The 18,909-nt window shown below is 41.5% G+C and overlaps 1 protein-coding gene across 8 annotated transcripts in view; it reads right to left on the bottom strand.

Moving 5' to 3' along the window:
- nbeab (neurobeachin b) overlaps positions 1–18,909 on the bottom strand; it is a 209,622-nt gene that overhangs the window by 66,397 nt on the left and 124,316 nt on the right. For 4 of the 8 annotated variants that reach the window (XM_078284010.1, XM_078284011.1, XM_078284007.1 and 1 more), the window contains exons 38-39: positions 11,234–11,358; positions 1,677–1,823 (exon numbers count right to left, since the gene is read on the bottom strand). In XM_078284010.1, coding sequence (XP_078140136.1) covers positions 1,677–1,823; positions 11,234–11,358 — 272 coding nt within the window. Of the gene's footprint in view, positions 1–995; positions 1,029–1,676; positions 1,824–10,160; positions 10,164–11,233; positions 11,383–16,439; positions 16,443–18,909 lie in introns of all 8 variants that reach the window. The other 4 variants (XM_078284013.1, XM_078284008.1, XM_078284012.1 and 1 more) reach the window with 4 other exon arrangements.

The raw sequence follows: 18,909 nt of genomic DNA, 5'->3' as shown, positions 1-18,909 counted from the left end.
TCTTAATGGTGGTCCAGTGTACAGAGAATCAGTATTAGTGAGTTTAATTGCAGCGTAATTAATTTGATGTCTGTTCTCCCTTCACATCCATGTCCTCACACCCTCGCACTGATGGAAAATACACTTTTATAACGGCCTTACCGACATCCTTTCCAGGTTCCCTATAAACTATAACAAGTTCAATGCCATTTTTTAGCCTTTATATAACGCCTATATAATATGTTTCCCCATCATTCAGATATCAAGCCATGGAATGGACTGTATTTAAAATTACACTGTTTAGAGAGTGTGATTAACTAAAATAATGTCTTTTACCAAAATATGTGTTGAACTGTTGAAATTAGTTAAGTTGCTGTATTTCTGCATGTGTGTGTGTGTGTGTGTATGTGTGTGTGTGTGTGTTTCTGCATGTGGTGTATATTTATTGGAGGATTGATTCAAAATAATTATTTGATGCATTAGATCTTCGATATCTAGTGTTTTAATCATTTTTAATCAGCATTATTGCACGATTGTGTAAAAAGAATTGTGTTAATTGGTTTCTTTGCTAGGTTAGTTTGGATACATTGAGTGACACTTTACTATGGCCTTATTTCAGTGTATTAACCTACGTTAATTGAATTGTATTACAAGTACAAAACATGCTCTGTTAGTATTCAATGATAATCTCGCTACTATATAATGTATTTATAAGGGTTCAAGCACACCCATTAAATGTATACAAATTATGGTTAGATTGTGTTATTACACCCTATAAGATACATTAGGCATTAGGGAGATTTTAATCAACTACTTAAACAGTAGTATTGTGTACTTACAATACCTTTCAGATAAAACACAGGTTAAATAAGGCCATTGTAAAGTAAAGTGTCACCAAGCATTGCCTCACATCAGTTTAATCAATGATTGCTTGAGCCATCTATAATATGTCATATAGTTGTGACATATGTGGATTGATCATCTTTCCGGTGTTAGTTTAACTCGAGAAGACTTGCCTCTGGAAATAAACACTTGAGGAAGGAACCGTGCTGAGGAGATCCAAAACAAAACAGAAACGGACACTTATCAAACAGAAACAATATGTAGCTGGCAAACTTAGGCAATACTGTCCAGATGAAAACAGAGAGACAAAGATGTTAACTCCAACCCTTTACTCAACATGAGCTGCATTGTGCAAACGCTTGTTATTCTTATAGGCTGAAACTTTGGCTGAAACTTCACACATGATGCCGTCTTCATGACCTGGTCTGCCTTGCAAAGAGATCTGGTATCGCAACTGAAATAATTTGATTTAATAACATAAACAGCCCATTTTTCTGTCTGAGTCACATATTTGAGAGATTTAGATTGTATTTTTGTGTCAAAGCATGGAAGAATTGAGGTAAGATGTACTGCAGATTTAGGTACTATTGCCTTAAAGTATGACACTTCCATACTTACTACGACCACACTTACCATACTTACTACTAAATATCTCACTAAATATCTTAAATCTTCCTCATACAAATGCACTGCAGCCAGAGGGTGAGTTGGAGGCTATTGCATTGATCCAAACAGTTCATTTCACATAGCTGCAACTATCCCACTGGAAGAAGGCAGATAAAAGACAAGCGCTAGTCCGATAGCAGAAGTGATGCTGAGCTGAGGTTAATGGAGGTGTTGGCGTACTGACTTACCACCCAGGTTGTCCATCTCCTTCTCCTGCAGCAGGCTGGCAGCATCGTCGTCTCCCTCCAGCATCAGCTCAGTTTCTGGGTTCTGGTTGGCCACGGCTTGGCTGCGGAAGGCCTTCCTGGACTTGACCGCCTCATCCTCCTCTGTGCCTGGAGGAAAGAAATGTGGGGAAGAGGGTGAATACGTCACTCTGAACCCTAAAGGTCAGATTGATATCAGTAGGCTACGTTTACATGCACGGAGTAACCCGGCAATTGGCCGTACCCCGGTAAAGGTCTTATTCGGGTTAAGCTGTTTACATGCACCTTTGATACCCAGCCACTGAGTATCGCTGTTTCCATGAAGAAACCAATTAACAGGATATTTCTGTTCTATCTGCGATGTCCCACTCACAGATAGAACGGTCCGCTCACAAAAAAAGTTAGGCTGCTATTTACACCCTTTAAGTTCTGCTTACTGCCATGTTTTTTGTTGACATAAAAATGTACCCACAAGGCTGTGCAAAAGTAAAGGAGGAAGATGTTTAAATGCCACAGAAACCCTGGAGTAACGGAGTAAATCTGGCATCTTAACCACGTTTCTCCCAATCGGAATATGAGCTTACCTGGATTATTCTAACCGAGTTTACATGTGTCGACCCAAAACCTGGTTAAGATCGCGACTGTCTGTGCATGTGCACAAGCGCACACAAAGGGGAATCTGGTTTTCATAGCGTCACCAAAAGCACATCACAACATCTGGCAAACTATAAACAGGAGAATTACAGCGCGGACAATCTCTTCATGAAATGCCCAATGATACGTAGGTTAAGCTTGATATGAGGTGCTCATTAATAATGTAGACTGCAATAGCGTATGAAAGAAGAATGTCAGGGTAACACATTGGTTCACTGATTACATTTCGTGCGATTGAACATCAGGAGGTGTTTCAGCTTTTATTTTTAGACAAGGTCAACACCGAAACACTATTTGTTGTCTTGAAAGACCAGCAGCACTGTCGGGGGAAACATCTCCAGCTCATAGTCGATTAGAGAAATCATTTGCCGCTTTTGGAGACTTGACAAGAGGGAGACTGAACAGGCAGCACAATTAAGATGCTGCTTACACCAGGGCTTTATCATATGGCTACAGTGCAGCACACTCATCGAGAAGAATGTGTCCATACATCCTGCATAGAAAGACGGCTCATGGCATATTTATCAGCTTAAATCAATCCATCTCCCACATATGCCTGCCACACGACCGCTCTCGACGTTATGTGAATTTGTCTTTCTGAAGTCCGATCTATGAGAACCTAGACCAGAAACTCTTGTGTGTACCAAATGAAGAACACATATCAAGAAATGGGAGGTGGCTGACACCCATCTGACATGTTTCCTTTCAGCGCAGCTCTTAATTCACCTCTCCCTCCCCTGAGAAGCATGTACCTTGTCTCGGAGAGGTCACATTTGACTGTTGTCAACACTGCTACCGTGAAAAAAGTCTGCTTCCTGCTCTGTCTCATATCTGGAGTGCTTTCATCAGATGGAGGGAAGAAGTCTGAGCGTTTCGGAAATGAATTCTGTGTGATGTTAAAGGCAAAAGCCGGGCCGCGGTCGCAGATCAAAGCGAAGCGAGTGAAACTTAAAACTGTAATTCTGTAAACCATCATTATGCTCCGAGTAAATGAGGGAAAGCTGAGCAGAAGAGCTGACATTCTGATTGGCAAGTCTGGGCAGAGAGACCACAGTGGGGAACAGACCAAATAAACCACGCTGATTTCCTCACGCAAATGACCAGCATCAATACGAGAACTGTGGGGGGCAGCGGTGGGAGGTGGAGGATCAGCCAAGCAAGCCACTTTGCCCACACTGCAATTTAGTTATCACAGAAACAGTAATATGGTTATAAATAATCAGAAATGAAGAGCTATGACATGAAGGAGAAAATGTGCTGACATGGAAAGCTATCTTCTCGTGAGTGATAGCCCATTGGCTCAGAGATGTTCTTGTATTAAAGTGCGGCTGTGAAAAGCGTCGCCATTTATCAGTATTAAAGGGCTTGCGGTGCGGCGGTGTCGAGGCAGACTCGTTAGGAAGGTTTTTTCGAGTGTTCACCTTGACCGCTGTGTGGCTAAACAAGAAACAGAATGACCCGTTTCATATCTGCCATAACTCATGTGAGAGTGACCTAAAATTAAAATCTAGAGAGCTGAGTGAATCCTGGGACTGATGCTGTGTGGACATCCAACCTTCACCGCCTGAAGGGTTAAACATTCTTAGTTTAGTACATAATGTGTGTGTTTGTTTGTTTGGTTTTTTAGGTGTAACTGGTTTTAATTCTAGTGATATGCCATACTCATCTGGAAAGCTTATGTTATCCTTAAAAAAAAGCTCAATGTATCCTCAGCAGATCACCTGATCAAGAGGATGATACTAAATCAAATAAGCTTGAGAATATTGATATTCTGTTATCATATATGATAACTAAGAGGAACCAGAAAATTGCAAAACTACCAAGCAAAATAATTAAAAATTGTAACATTTTTCTTAGTTTATTATCAGCTGAACATGTTGAATCAAATCTCTAAAATCTAAAAAAGAAATTACATTCATTGATCCAATATTGACTTGAAGTACAATAAAATGTATACTAATGGAGCCCATAGATCAAGAGATTTGGCCTAGGTCTTGTTGTATTATGGTGCTAGACCAGGGACCATTGATCTCATTTACCTTATGAAGCCAGACTTTCAATCGAAAGCCATTGCCTTTGGCCTTGCAAGGTCTGTAGAAGAATCCCAGCAGCTTCATTACATGCCTGCTCTCCAGCCCTTCAGCTCTCAGGAACGGTGCCAGCAGAGGCCACTGATCACCGTCCTCATGGGTCCACTTGCTCAATCACTGAGTTGAAACTCTGCCTAGGAGTGGACCATCTACACTGAGTAAAGTGTACTGTAGAGGTTTCAGGGCCCCACTGGAGGCTGATGAGGACCTGGCAGCCATGACTGATGGGGGGGCGCCCCTCACAGGGGGTTCAACTGGAACAAGGATCCATGGTCCTGATCAGTTCCTCAAGCAAATTTGCTGATTATCCAGTATGGAAAATTTTGCCAGGACACACATCAAAAAATCTACAATGTCTACCATTTAAAAAATAGGTCGGGTAACATTTGTGGACTTCTTTGATAATGTAGAACATGGAAATTAAAGAAATCATCATACCAACTCCCATTTTATGACTTAGAATCTGCTGTGAGACTGAGAGCCCATTGGGATGAAATGATGGGACTTGATACAAGGATAAAAATAAATATCTAAGAAACAATTTCTGTTCTGGCCATTTGACAAACTCGCTGACATATTTTTAACTAAAATTCTATATTTCTTTTGTTATATATACAAGGTTGAAAATCAGAGGGTCAGATATTGTTTTAAATTTCACCAACTCACCTTCAAATAATGACTGAAGAAATAATAAATTATCAACAAAATTGCTAGGGATGCCAATGGCGACGACCAGCATTGAAATTAAATGTCTGTCTGTCGTAACTGTCATACTGCCTTTGTCCCACTTGTTTCATAATCTCACATGGTGACGAGATACTACTTAGACACAGAGCTGCTGAGCCCAGCCTCTGACACGACATCACACAGCAAAACAGCATCCAATTATTCGCTTTGATACTTGCAGAGTTAAATATGGTATGGGATCTTTTTTTAACGTAACAAAAGGAAAGTTGAGTTACATAACTGAATGACTTCCAAAGAGAATGAACATGCGCGGCATTCTTTTCTCTGTTTCACATAAAACACAGGAATGATGACATTTTCCTTAAAGTCGCAGGGTGATGAAATAAAGTAGATGTATGCTTTTGTGAACAAGCTAAAGCTCTGGTCAAATAAACTTTATAATCTAAGAGAACGGCCCCCCGCTCTGGAAATATTTCAGCGTTCAGTAGTTTCACTATTCAATATGGAATAGATAAGAGTTGAAAGGCTTTTAAAAGACTGTTGAATCAACTACAATATTGTTGCCAAGGGTCCATGTTTCATATATTGCAAGAACGCTGGGGAATTTTGTGGCATGGGCCTTTCATTTTTATAGCCTCAGTAGAGTCAGGGAGCATGTGTTTTTCTAGGTCTCCTATGTATTATACACCCTGCCTCAACCACTTCACCGCCACTCCTTAAAAAGAAATCCACGACATAATGTTTTACTTAGGCTCCAACTAACTCGTATGTGTACTTCTCTTCAGGAGGAAGAAAAAAAAAAGCCGATCTCACAAATACTTTGGGGTAATTCAATATACACAACTATAAATAAAACACAAAAATACCTCAACGTACTCTGCTCCTTTTTAGACGTTCTCATGAAGTCTCTATGGTGTGATCAGAACGATGCAAGACTGCTGCAAAATGGCAAATGCATGGTTCTTGCAGAGATGGCTGAATTTTTTGTCAACCAATCACTGTGGATATGGCAGAAGACACACATCTATCCAGACCCCCCAAAACCCAAAACTGCACAAGGAGCTTAAAGCGTTTGCAATAATTTTGGACTCTAGACCCTTTGTTGAATTATTCTCCTTTACCTCTCCCTCTGTCAGATCTACAGAGACGACAAGCATTACTACAAGCCGTAGTTCCATAGCCTACTTACTACAGTCTCTTATACTGTATATCAGCATTTTGTGCGATCATTCCAACATCCATATGATGCTGGCTCTACACAACGCTTCAAATATATCTCTTCCGTTTTCCCAGACTTGCAGATCCCGCTCCTGCCCTCCTACGCTCCCTCTCCCCAACGGGTTCCACATTCCACATGGATAGAAAAAGTCCAGTCCATGGGATTGCATTACCGCTGGGGGAGATGCAGCTCTGCCCTCTGTCTCATTACTTTTATTTACCATGTATTGAAAGATGAAATGGGGACCAAAAAAAAAAAAGAAAAGAAAATGACAGCTTCGTACTTCCTGTGATGCAAGCCATCCGTTTTGCAGAGTATGTATTTTGAGACTGTTAAAGTAAACATTATAACTTTGATGTAGGGAGGGTGGGGGTGTGGGGGGGTTACACTGTGCAGGCGCTTCCTCTTAGAGTAATCTTTATTCAATATCCTGGATGTGCAGTGCGTGTCTACTGTGCCGCCGGAGGTTACAAACAACGTCATCTTCTCCCCATCAAAACATTAACAGCAGTGTCTAATAATCCCCACATCTGGAGCTGAACATTAGATACTGCACAAAAGCGTTCTTGAGCACATCGCATATTTGATGAAAGCAAAATAGGCTACACTCAAGAGTGCGCATTTGCATGTCAGTAAACCCCCCCGCTCCCCCCCTCCTTTGATGTGTCATTTGTCTCCGTTTAATATCATCGATTATAAAGCAGGAGATGGCTAATATCACATAACGGGGCGGCGTATTATGGGGTCGGTGTCTCTCCTGCAGTGGCGAGCAGTAAAGATCTCCGCCCAGGGCAATCACAGTGCAGCAGGGTCTGAGAGGAGCCGCTCACCTGAAAATGAGACAGCAAGGACACCCGGAGGTAAAACACCCCGTTAAACACTTGGATCAATATTAACGTGACTTCCATTTCATGCTTGCCCAATTCCAATCACCTAACAATATACTCTGGGCCGGGCCGGGCCGGGCTGTAGCAGCGTAGGTTATTACAGGCAGAGGGCAGAAACAGAAAAGTGCTGGCTAAGCTGTCAATGCTGCTAATAGACAGAGAGGCAGAGTTTAAGGCAAGAGTTTAACCTCCCTTCACAGGTGATCACTAAGTTTTAGGCCGAGGCTGATATTGGACTTTTATTACATATCGGATATTTGCCAGTCAATGTCATCCACCTCCTCTTCTTCCTCCCTGACCACAGCTACATAAAAATAGTCTGTAAAACCTTTGCACATTTCATTAATTCATTATTTTTTTTATCAATAATGTTTTCTGTAAATTAATTCTTCATTTAAAGGCCCAATGTGTCCCAGAAGATCCCTGCCATTGAATAGGTGGGGTGAGTTTTAGTGTCTCATGATGATCTAAATGCTGTTTCAGAGGTTTTTCCACCCTGCCATGTATAAAATACTGGGGGAAATACTGAATTACTTTTTTGGAGGGGGGAATTTTTCAATGTCAAATATGACAAAATATCAGCTATCGGCAGCTTCAATCATCCTCGCATACACACTCTCACACATTCTCCTACACTTACTATGGTTGAGATAGTTCAATTATCAAAACAAAACAAAAGAAACCTCACTTAGACAGCAAAAATCTTATTTCTATTTAATATTTCAGAGAAAACACGGAAGCCAAACTCTCAGACGCTGTCAAAAACTGTGTCGGCCACTCACTCACTGAAATGTTCTTTGTGAAAAAGAAATGATTTGGTTCTTTCCTGCTTGCTTTCATTTTCCCCAAGTGAGCTCGTAAGACTGACATTTACTCTGAGCAGAACAGTGTAAGTCTGCCCTCTTCAAACTCAAGATGGTGCCTGAGCATATATTGTCATATCCTGCTGTCAAACCAGGAACTGTGCATTCAATTTGGACAACCCACTGTTCCACCAATAGTCCCAGACTCTAAAGCTTTAATAATGACTCTCAAGGGCCAACTCAAACAGGCCTTTTTGTTTTTCTACTCTGATGCCTATGCAGCCGGCAAGCTGCTCACAGTAATAAGTTCAATAGAGCTCCTGTCAAATCTCAAAAACAAAGTTTGGATGTTGCGACTAATAGATATCCAACCTCTTACCCTCTGCACTGGGGTTATCTGCTAATGACAGGTCTTATCTTTAATACCATACTTCATCCTAATTACAAGTGAACAACCATAAAAAACACAAACTGTCAAGGTACATTCAAAACACACTGCCAACTGTCACTGCCACCGAAATCTACCGAAGCTCTGAGAAAGAACAAAAAGATCCCTCTCATTTCAACTCATAAAAAACACGGCCTGCATGCGCTCTGCAAACCACATCAAAGCCTGCTGGAATAAGCCTGAAAGTGCAGCTCACCTCTCTGGGAGAGTAGGAGGACCGTCTGACCACAGGCGATCCCTTTCACTTGACAAGCTTATACATTATTCCTCTCATTACAACCACCACAAGGCAGCGGGACTTCAACAAGTCTTCAATCAACTACGCTGAGACACCAATGGCCAATCAATGGAGATAAAATTGATAACGCAAAAGGGTTTTCTAGTGATTTGATGGACTGAATCACATATCATGCATTTGTGTGTGTGAGAACCCACCTGAAGACATTTGTAACATCTGTCGCTAAAGCTGCACTAGGCAAGACTTTAATATAGAAATCAATGTTTCCTCTGTAATTTTATGCAGCTGTGGCGCTTGGGGGAATAATACCACTTTGTCCCATATCTGTCGGGTCTAAGTTATGTTTGAAGTTGAGGTTGTAGCGCTAAAAATGTGTTTTAATCATAATAAAAACGTACTTCTAAAACATTTGGACTGCACAAATGTTAGTGTTAGATGATAGTAAGACTAAATTACAATGCTAATTTTTATTTCACATTTTCTCTAGCAGTGATGGTAATTTCCTTGCTGTGGTGGGGCACCGCTGCTAAATGAATACAGAGGAAACACTGGAAATACACTCATCTTATCGGCCTAAATCACAAAGTAATGTCCCACCCAGCCTAACCCCTAGAGAACCCCTAGATTCACCATATTTGCCCAAATTAAATTCTGGTGTTGGGGTATGAACTGTACACTTCTCCGCCCACAGTAAGTGACAAATCAAAACTGAAATACAAACTGTCTCCTAAACAGCAGCAAGTGAGCGCTCCATCCAGAGACAGTTGGACTCACCAATATTAGATCTTTGCCTCTTTTGTCCCTTTGATATCCCTTGGTCTATAATCGATCACACCTGAGTTGGTAAACATGAGCGTGCTGTGTGCAGTTTACTGACATGTTACATGATTTCTGGGTAAATTCAAACAAAAAAAGTGAAACAGTTACCTCTCGCTGCCATTTAGAGCCGCCAATGTGCAAAGTTGCCTAGCGCAGCTTTAAAGGTGCCTTAAGTAAGATTTTACTGTAACATTGCACAAAGTGACGATAATATATCTGTGAGGGGTTTGATAGGGTTGTTGATCAATACTAATGATTCATAATAACTCCGCCAGGTGTTGAGATTGCTAGATTTCAATGATGGAGGACGGTGCTACGAGCGAGTGACCAATGTTGCGACACATTTCATTCTCAAGCCAACAAAGAAAATAAGCAGTATAATTGTGCATCATGAAATATTACCTCTTCACTATAGATGTTTCTGTTGGAACTCTGCTCTACTTAACTAGCTTCCTCCTTCTATTGTGAAAATGTGACTTTATTGTTTTTGTCAGTTACAGGCTAACCTAGGCTGTGCCAGAGACCTGTCAATGTTGTTGCAGTTCCTTGGTCACCAATAGAGATCGATAAAAGTCATAAATTACATAATGGCCCTTTAATATTGATAAGCAACCTACAGACGTGCTAAGGCTATAACATTAGTTTCCCTGAATCCTCCCAACAGAATTATCCCCTCCTCACAAAGAACCCCCAAAATTTGCTTATGGTTAAAAATAATGGAACCACCAGAAAATTTGAAGCAGACGGTGCAATTATTGCATGTGTGTCTCATATATGGACCACCTGCAGCCAAGACAGCAGCTGGCATGTGTTTATCTACAAGCCTGCCATGATCTTCACACAGCAGCCATGGCACAGCTAGAGCTGAAGGCAGCCAGATGACATCCTGAACCCAGCCAACGGTCAGCCTCAGTAGCTCCAACACTGAGACACACATGAGTTCAGCGCACAGTGTGACCATCATGACTGTGTTGCTGAAAGTCTACAAACACGCACAACAAGTTAGTATATATACGGTGCAAATTCAATATCGACCATTACCAAATATACATCTGAACTCAACTGAACATAATGCACTGCTTGTTTTCTGTTTTCAATAAAGTAAAGAAAGTGCTTCTTTATTAGGATGAGAAAAGGTAGGATTTCAGAATCAATCATTTTGCCCCTGTTCCCTTTAATACATTTGCTCTGCTATTCAATTACAGGCAGGAGAGAAGGACCAAGGGTGTTTAATAGTATTGAGCTGCTTCCTTTTAAAAGTCGGTGTTGCGTGACATAAGGCAAAATTGACACAAGGTGGTGGGCAACACTACAAGATCGTCTGGGTCAATAAGAAAAGTTTCAGACAAAGAGAGCAAAACAATAAAGGGGGAGATCCAATTTGCTATTAACTATGTGTGGGGGTGGAAATAAAAAAGTGCAATAAAATGGAAGTGTCATGTTCAATTGACAGGGTCCATAAATATGTTGCCTATAAAAATGACAATGAACCTCTCTCAGCTAAGCGATATGCACCAACAGCATTAGGCCTGGACTGACGTTAGTGCGCTACTTACATATCTATAATGCTTTAGTGTCAACATTGATTCTCTACATACCTAATAAATGAGTGATAATGATTCTCAAGAGCCATATAGAGACATGGCATCATCGATATGTGTAAAAATGATTCCACTATGAAAGGGCACACTCACCATAGTCTTGCAGTGACTTGCATGTGATGTCCAAATGGGTGGAGCCAAAGGCGTTCCTGACAAATCTCCGCCTCCTGCGCAGGTCGTCCTCCCAGTAGTCGAGACGCCAGAAGTCGTGCAGCTGACTGCGAGGGGAGAGACAGGAAGACAGGAGGGTTAGACAGTGCACACACCCCTTAGTGATGGTCTGATTACAGCAGCCGCTGCCTTATCATGGGACAGCATCTCGGGGAGAAAAATCAGGCCACAGATAGCAGATTTATTAGGTTGACTAGTGGCATGCTCTGCGGAGGCCCAGTAATGCTCGATCCACTAAGGCCTGTAGCATCAGAGCAGCAGGGAGCAGCAGCAGCCGCTGCACACATAAATCACAGGCACTCCCATTAACAAATACAGCATCAAATTACAAGTATAAATGGCACAGCTTGCCTCCTTTTTTACAATGTTTTTTAACAAGTCTTGTAAATCAAAGGTAGGAACCTCAACGCAGACAGCGTGGGGTTTAATGATCTGGGGTCTTGGGGCGGTTGAGGCATGAGCCTATAAAACAACCCCCCCCCTGCATATGTGGAGCCATGATTAAAATAATGTGCTGAAATATTCATTGAAATGATTCCCAAGGCCCTGGAGCAACCCAACAGAAAATTGCATTTTTATTCATTATTAATAACAGCGAATTAGGGTCGTAAAAAAGGAGAAAAAGAAGAAAACAGTTCCAGCATGTGGTAACCATCTTTGTAAATGATTATTCCAACATTAGTGAGGACCTGGGATAATTTTATTGCTTGCAGCTAATGCAAACCATTAAGCGCCAGGACTAGCATCAGGTTACTAAGTGCTGCTCATTCCAAGTGTGCACTAGCTGGAGATATTTCAAAGCCTTTGTGCTTCCTTGAGAGGGAAATGCAGCGAAAAAAAGTATTGCTGCTAATTTACTCTGAATTGGGCAGAGGAATACGTAAGAGGAGAGTGATGATTAAAGTAATTGGTGCACAGATGACAGTATGGTAAGAGGTGATCACATCACTCTGGCGCGTGGTTCATTTTCATTCTCAGCCAAATGTGAGGAAATACAGAGTCGTTCTGTTTCATTTTTTTTTCCAACTTCCACAGCTATCTGTGAATGGGAGCAGAACTCTCCAATGCCCCTGGTTTTATAATGAACACAGTTAAACCAATGCGGACAGCAGTTTTATTGCTATTTATTACACAAACATAAAGCACATCTAGTATTTCCTGACAGAAGTCTTTGCGCTCTTGTTGTCTTTACCTCCGCATTTTTTTACACGAGTTAAAACTAGAAACAGTCAGCCGTCCCATGCTCCAACAATACCTTGGACCTAGTACTGTGTATCCAAATCCAAGTAGAGATTTTTCCCTGTGTGTAGGATACAGTAAGTACTTGGCAGGCAGCAGCACATTTCATTGTATGGTTTCTGCCCCTTTCGCTGCCATAATATTGAAGCAGTCTAAACAGATTAAAGTGTTACAGAGGGATCACATCACAAAATACAGCCTCCTTGTTCTATGAATATAATATCTACAAATGTCAGAAATCAAGAGGCTCAGGAGACTTAGCTAGGCTTTGACAGCGACAAGAGCTCAGTTTCAGTTAAATATCAATCAAAACAGTGTGTGTGTGTGTGTGTGTATGTGCGCGCATTCATGTGCACGTGTGCGAGCGGTATGCACAAAGTATCGTGAGCTGCTGTATGCAAAGCAACACCGAACGCCTTGAGCTTGTCCCCTGTCAATCTCCCTCAAAGCTTAGCTGAGGAAAAGAGAGATGTCAGTGGGTGGAAAGGAGAAACCCACGTAAATGATATTGTAAACGCAAGATTACACAGTGTGAAAAATGTAAATCCACTGTAGGCAACTGGGCGATTACCGCTGAAGATTATGTCCCCTAATTCTCAGTACAAATAGACAGCAGATGCCAGTGGGGGATAAATCCGCCACTTTGAAGATTTCCTTTTAACAGTATTAAATGCATTTGATGCATTTGATTTGGTCAGCTTAAAGATAATCATTTCTGTACAACAACTTCAGCAGAAGCCAAAAATATTTTCATTTGTCTTTAACAGGAATCAAATGCGCAACAAAAAACCGAACCCCAAGTTACAATGATTGATTAACCAAGATGTGTTGGATGTTAACATTTTGATTTCTCTTCCCCTTGTTCCCTCCTTTGCATGTGTTTTCAGTTTGGATGTGGTGTTCTGGTGTTTGAGTGGGACCTGTGATATTCTAGACCATGTGGTCAGTGCTCCACCGGATTTGGACTGTGCCAAAGTGCCGTGCTGAAGGAACCTCCTCTCACTCTCTCAGGGTGGTCCAGAAGAGCTCAGGAGGACTGAACACCCAAGGGAGATCCACAGCTGGAGACTACTGAGCTCACACACACACACACACACACACACACACATACACAGCTACAAGGACACTTCTCAAGTGGCACCCAGCCACCAAGCAGCACGTCCATGTCCAAAAAGCAGGGTGGGTGATAAGGAATAAGCAAGATGTTTCCACTGCTTCTCACCCATATTTCTACTAAAAAACCATCTAGTAAAATTGGGCTTTGCACTCATATGCACATGTGTGTGTCTGCATTCAATACACTGCAGAAATGAGCAATAGAGTCTGGTCCCTACATTATCGTAGATGGCAGACCTTAAACTCCAGTAGGTAATATCACACTGTTTCTGCTTTGAGATCATTAATTGAAGCTAGTTTTCTGTATTGTCTCTGAAACAACAACAAATTGTCCATCCAATGGCATTCTTTATTAAGCAGGACTGGCTCTTGACTCCCTTATTTTCCACGTCAAATGTGTCTGGCTTCATGACAAGCATAAAGAATGGCTGTGAGCCGGCCTCCTAGAAAGTGGCAAAATTTATTAGCGCCGTCACCCATCAATCACCCAAATGGATTTCAAACTGCATTTTAAAAGCTAATTTTCCAGCACTGATAACCAACAGGAAACAGGAGCACCATTATTTATGGATGCTTTCAGGCTTGCTAAGTGCAGTAGGATAAATGTGTAAGAAGACTATCGTCTCTCCTCTCCTCTTTCAAATAGGTATTTAAAGCACATCTCTCCTGAGTGAGTGAGTCTTGGGGTTTTTGAGGTGCCAGATCTAACACCCCCTGTCTACAGGGAATGTGTTGTGTTTGTGAAAGGCAGTAAAAAATCTGACAGGCATAATTCAAAATAAGATGGCGAGGAGAAGAAAAATAAAGGGATTGATAACAACTTAATAGCAAACTATAACATCTATCTAGAAAAGAGAGACACTTTTGACAGCTGAGAAGGGCTCATACTGAATTAATGGACAATATATTCTCAGTGCTAATACAATATCAAGACAGCAAAGACACTACTTTGTTTCCTCATTTTCTGAGACAAGTTGTAGAATAGTATAGATGGTCTAGAAAGAGGCTAACTCTGAGCCAGCGATAGAGCGGACCTGGGCTGTTATCAGATCAAAGGTGCTTGTTTAAGGCCTTAACTGTCCGTCAAACAACCAGCAAAAATAACCGTCTAACACTCAAGACAGCAACACAAATGAAAAGCAAACAAAAAATAACTACATTGTACAGGTCGTGCTACTTTGCACTGCTGCACCCTCTGTTATGATCTGGTGGTTGTGTGCAATTCCCCAGCAAGGTTATATCTCCAAACAAAATAAAATAAACCATTACACTGATCTATTGTCAAAGGCAGTGGTTAACCTCATGTTTCTGAGGTCATTTAATACAGAATGGCCAACTGAAACATGCACAGGGTTAGGTCACAGCAGGATGGAGATCCTCTCTGTTAAATCAGTACAATAGATGTTTAAGCAAAACCCCTTTTTATTCACACAGAGGAGATTTGTGTGCGGCAGTCAAGAGGAAGGAAAGGGACATGGTGATTCAATAAAACACCATTATATTCCTTTTAAAAGCTTCCATTGGCGACATGAATGGGGGCTAATTATAATAAATACCAGTAATCAGTGACAATTCTATTCAAAGGGGCAGCGACTGGTTTCTATCACACACACACACGCACACACACACACACACACACACACACACACACACACAGAGTTCAGTGACTGGGACACTGAACACACACCAGTTTCCAGAGCAAATGTGAGGACAAATGGTCTTTTCTTTCGTCTTCAGTTGTCCCTATAGACTCTGACTATGGCTAACTAAATCTGTGAGGAATTTATTGAGAGAGATAGATTTATTGAGAAGTGTGATTGTATTACAAAACCAAAACAAAAAAACACCGTTTATTGATACCCGACATGTACCTCCCAGAATTGTATCACTGAGGCTATCCTGTCACTGTGAGTCCATAATCCTAAGAGACATTCTCTCATACCACCAGAAAAGGGTATGTCACTGTAACAGCCCTTTGATCCCAGTAAACAACACATGCAAATCTCTAAAGATAGGGATTCCAGCCATCATGAAAATCATCGGGCAACCAGCAGAAAGCAAATTTGGGGGAAGAAAATGTGAAAACACTGTCTGTCAACCAGTGCATTCTTCTTGGTGAGCATTGTATGCCGCATTCTTCAACACACTGCAGCTAGACAAAGACAAAGACAAAAAAAAATGCACATCAAAAAGTGGTGACTGGCAACCATATGGTGATGAACATTTCTCAGCCCCCTTCTTTCAAAGTAAACTATAAATTGAGAAAGAAATACTCTGTAATTTCCTCTATAACAACACATCTCAAGTTTGATCGCATGTCTATTGAATGCCAAGTGTTAAGTGAATCTACGGCCAACATCATGATCAGATTATCGCAGAGGGCTGGGAATGGTACACAGCACTTTCATCTGTTTAATTTCCTCATTTCTTATCATCACTGAACTCAACACTGTTGCGGACGTGTGGATACTGAGCTGAGGCCCAAATGCTTTTAGTTACTGCATATAAGTTATATCTTTTGTGGATAAAGAGATAGAGAAGAGACACACACGGAGGAGTGGCTATTGGACAAAGACGAAAGGAAAACAGCACAGCAGCAACAAGATTAACTCCAGGTCATCTGGTGTAATGAAGACAGACGTAGGCGATCAGACGAGGGATGAAGAGCCGTACTGTACCGGAGGTGAACTCCCCTGGCCTGCCAGCTTCGTGGATCCCCATCTTTCATCAGAAATGGGGCACAGTTAGGCGATGCCCAGCTCAATTTCTCCACCCGCTGAAATTGATGATTGTGTGAATGGGCCTCTTTCCAGAGATAATTAGCGCAGTGTGCAAGGTTAAGAGTGCCCCAAGGGAAAAGAGCCTGGTGTAGGTCAAGAACAAATGCGAGTGGAGAGAATATCAGCTTGCTAGAACAAAGGAGCAGCATGTTTTGTCATGTTTTAAATAAGATTTAATCATAAGAAATAAAAAATATATCACAAGCAACTTGTTTTTAAGTGTTTTGGTGCTGTGCTCTATTTTACCTTCTAGATAGTGGACACAAAAAAAATGTAAGATGGTATGCAGCAGCCTGGCTCAGGTGGGAAGGGCTAAGGCAGAAGGTCAGAAACTTCTGCACACAATTCATAGCAAAAATGGGCACTTCACATCAGGATCATTTTATGGTGATTTCTAGTGATACAAAATCCGAATAATATATTTTTACTAATAATAGACCAAACTAAGTCTAACAAAATACATTCCCATGATCCCATGAATGTTATTTGTAAGGGGAGAGTAGAAACGTGCTACACACTTTGCTGCATACATGCTCTGGAAATCAAAAAGGCTCATATTTGCTCTTTGGTACATCTCCAGGCTCCACCCACAGACCTTGGTCTTCCTCTCTGCCCCAGAGGGGTCATCAGACCTGCAGCCCACTGAGTCTGTTAACCCCCTCTAAAGACGATCCCAGGCGATGCTCAGACCCCCCGCTCTAGTGGACTTCTATTAGAATTGATAACCCTTTCAGCCGAGACCAAAGACTCTGGGCAGGCCGTGAGTAAAAGGTTCATTCCATCACAAAGTTATTATCCACGGGCAGATTGTTACCATTCATCACACGTGAGAGATGAAACTCACTGTTAGTCAAGGGAAACGCCTGTTTCACTGCCTTCCCGCAGATCAATACGTGCCGCCATTTTCCTTTCTCTCCTCTGCCACAAAAAAGTAATTATACAGAAGAAATGTTGACAATCAATAGACCGGTCAGGTAGGGTTAAGGTCTGCTGTGGGGGGGCAGCGGAGGCTCCTCTGTCAGCTGTCACTGATGCTGCTGATGTGAACATGGACGCCTGCATGGGAACAAAGGGAGGTTTGTCTCCTTCAGACCCTTTTACATTTCTGTTAGGTTGGCTGTGTCAGAACAATTAGTACCTGAGCAGTGCTGGCGAATGACTGGAGGAGAATGACACAAGAGAGACGCATAAGGAAACTCAGAGTGCTGAATATTTTTGCAGAAGTGTCATTAGTGTGTTGGGTGTGTGTGTCTGTATACAGCTACACTGCCTGTGTCTTTTTAACTCAGAAATGGTGCAAGCACTCTAATAAAGTACATTATCCTTATAGAAAACAAGAGTGTCTGGAATGCAAAAGTATTAAAAGGACACTATTATATTACAGTTACAGATGCAGTAAAATGAATAAATAAAAATAACAAGAAGTAATACTGCTGGCATTTATACCTGTCACTGTAGATACGAAGTGTGTAATTATAACATATTCTGGATTGTTTGATGGATTAAATACTTTTATTATGTGCAACACTTTAACATTTGGTACTTATTTTGCTCTTTAGCAGAAATAAACATGCCTACTGAATAAAAAGAGAATTTGTAGTATTGCTACAATACGGTGGCCCTATGTCTCAAAAGTGGTGCACATTATTCTTCAATGAATTCATCAGCCTTGCCTTGACATCTCCTTTCACTTTAGACGAGCCTGAACTTTATAATCCACTGGCAGGGTTCAGAGGTCAACAGCAGAGGGGACCAGAGGGCAGGGAAAATCACTCTCTCCCTGGAAAAAAGTCTGACATCCAATTTTCAACTTGATTTATCAGTGTAAAGCTAAAATTGATAGTGTGTCATTACTGGGCAGGGAGCTGTCTTGGAGAGCTGTATCAAAGCCTCCTCGTTTTGATTTAGCGCGGCGGATCAATACGACCCTATACTGTTTCAATTTGAGGACTATTGATTTTCCTATGCTGACTCTATATGGGGGGACATTCATCATCAAGCAAGCATATAGTATGATCTAACAGGCCTCCATGGGGTCTGATCTGCTTATTCCTCACTCAGGTCACATGACAGCAAAGTGACTGCTTTCCTTGCTGGCTATAGTCTTATGTTGCTGAAACACAATCGCTTACACGGTTACACTGCCACAAAGAGAACAACAGAATGGGGAGGGGGCACTGGAGCTGCTGATAATCTGCAGATGTTTGTTATTCAGGACAGCCACATCTAATGTACATCCAATAGCAGGCCAGGTGGCTATAGATCAAGAAAAAGTACTGTAGCAAATACACACTGGCAAGAGGAAAAAAAATCCTAGTTTCTGTCTCCTGCCTGCCTAAGACTTTTGTTTATAATATATTCTACTTAAATGATCAATATCCTATGGCATGGCTCCAGGCAGAACTTAGGAGTAAAAAGGAAAGCAATTTCTGTGCATGAGGGTGAAAACAAACATTAACAACT

The sequence above is a fragment of the Centroberyx gerrardi genome, chromosome 6 (genome assembly GCF_048128805.1).
Source record: "Centroberyx gerrardi isolate f3 chromosome 6, fCenGer3.hap1.cur.20231027, whole genome shotgun sequence".
NCBI lineage: Eukaryota > Metazoa > Chordata > Actinopteri > Beryciformes > Berycidae > Centroberyx > Centroberyx gerrardi.
Note: the sequence above shows the minus strand (reverse complement) of the source record. Positions and strands in the feature narration are given on the sequence as shown.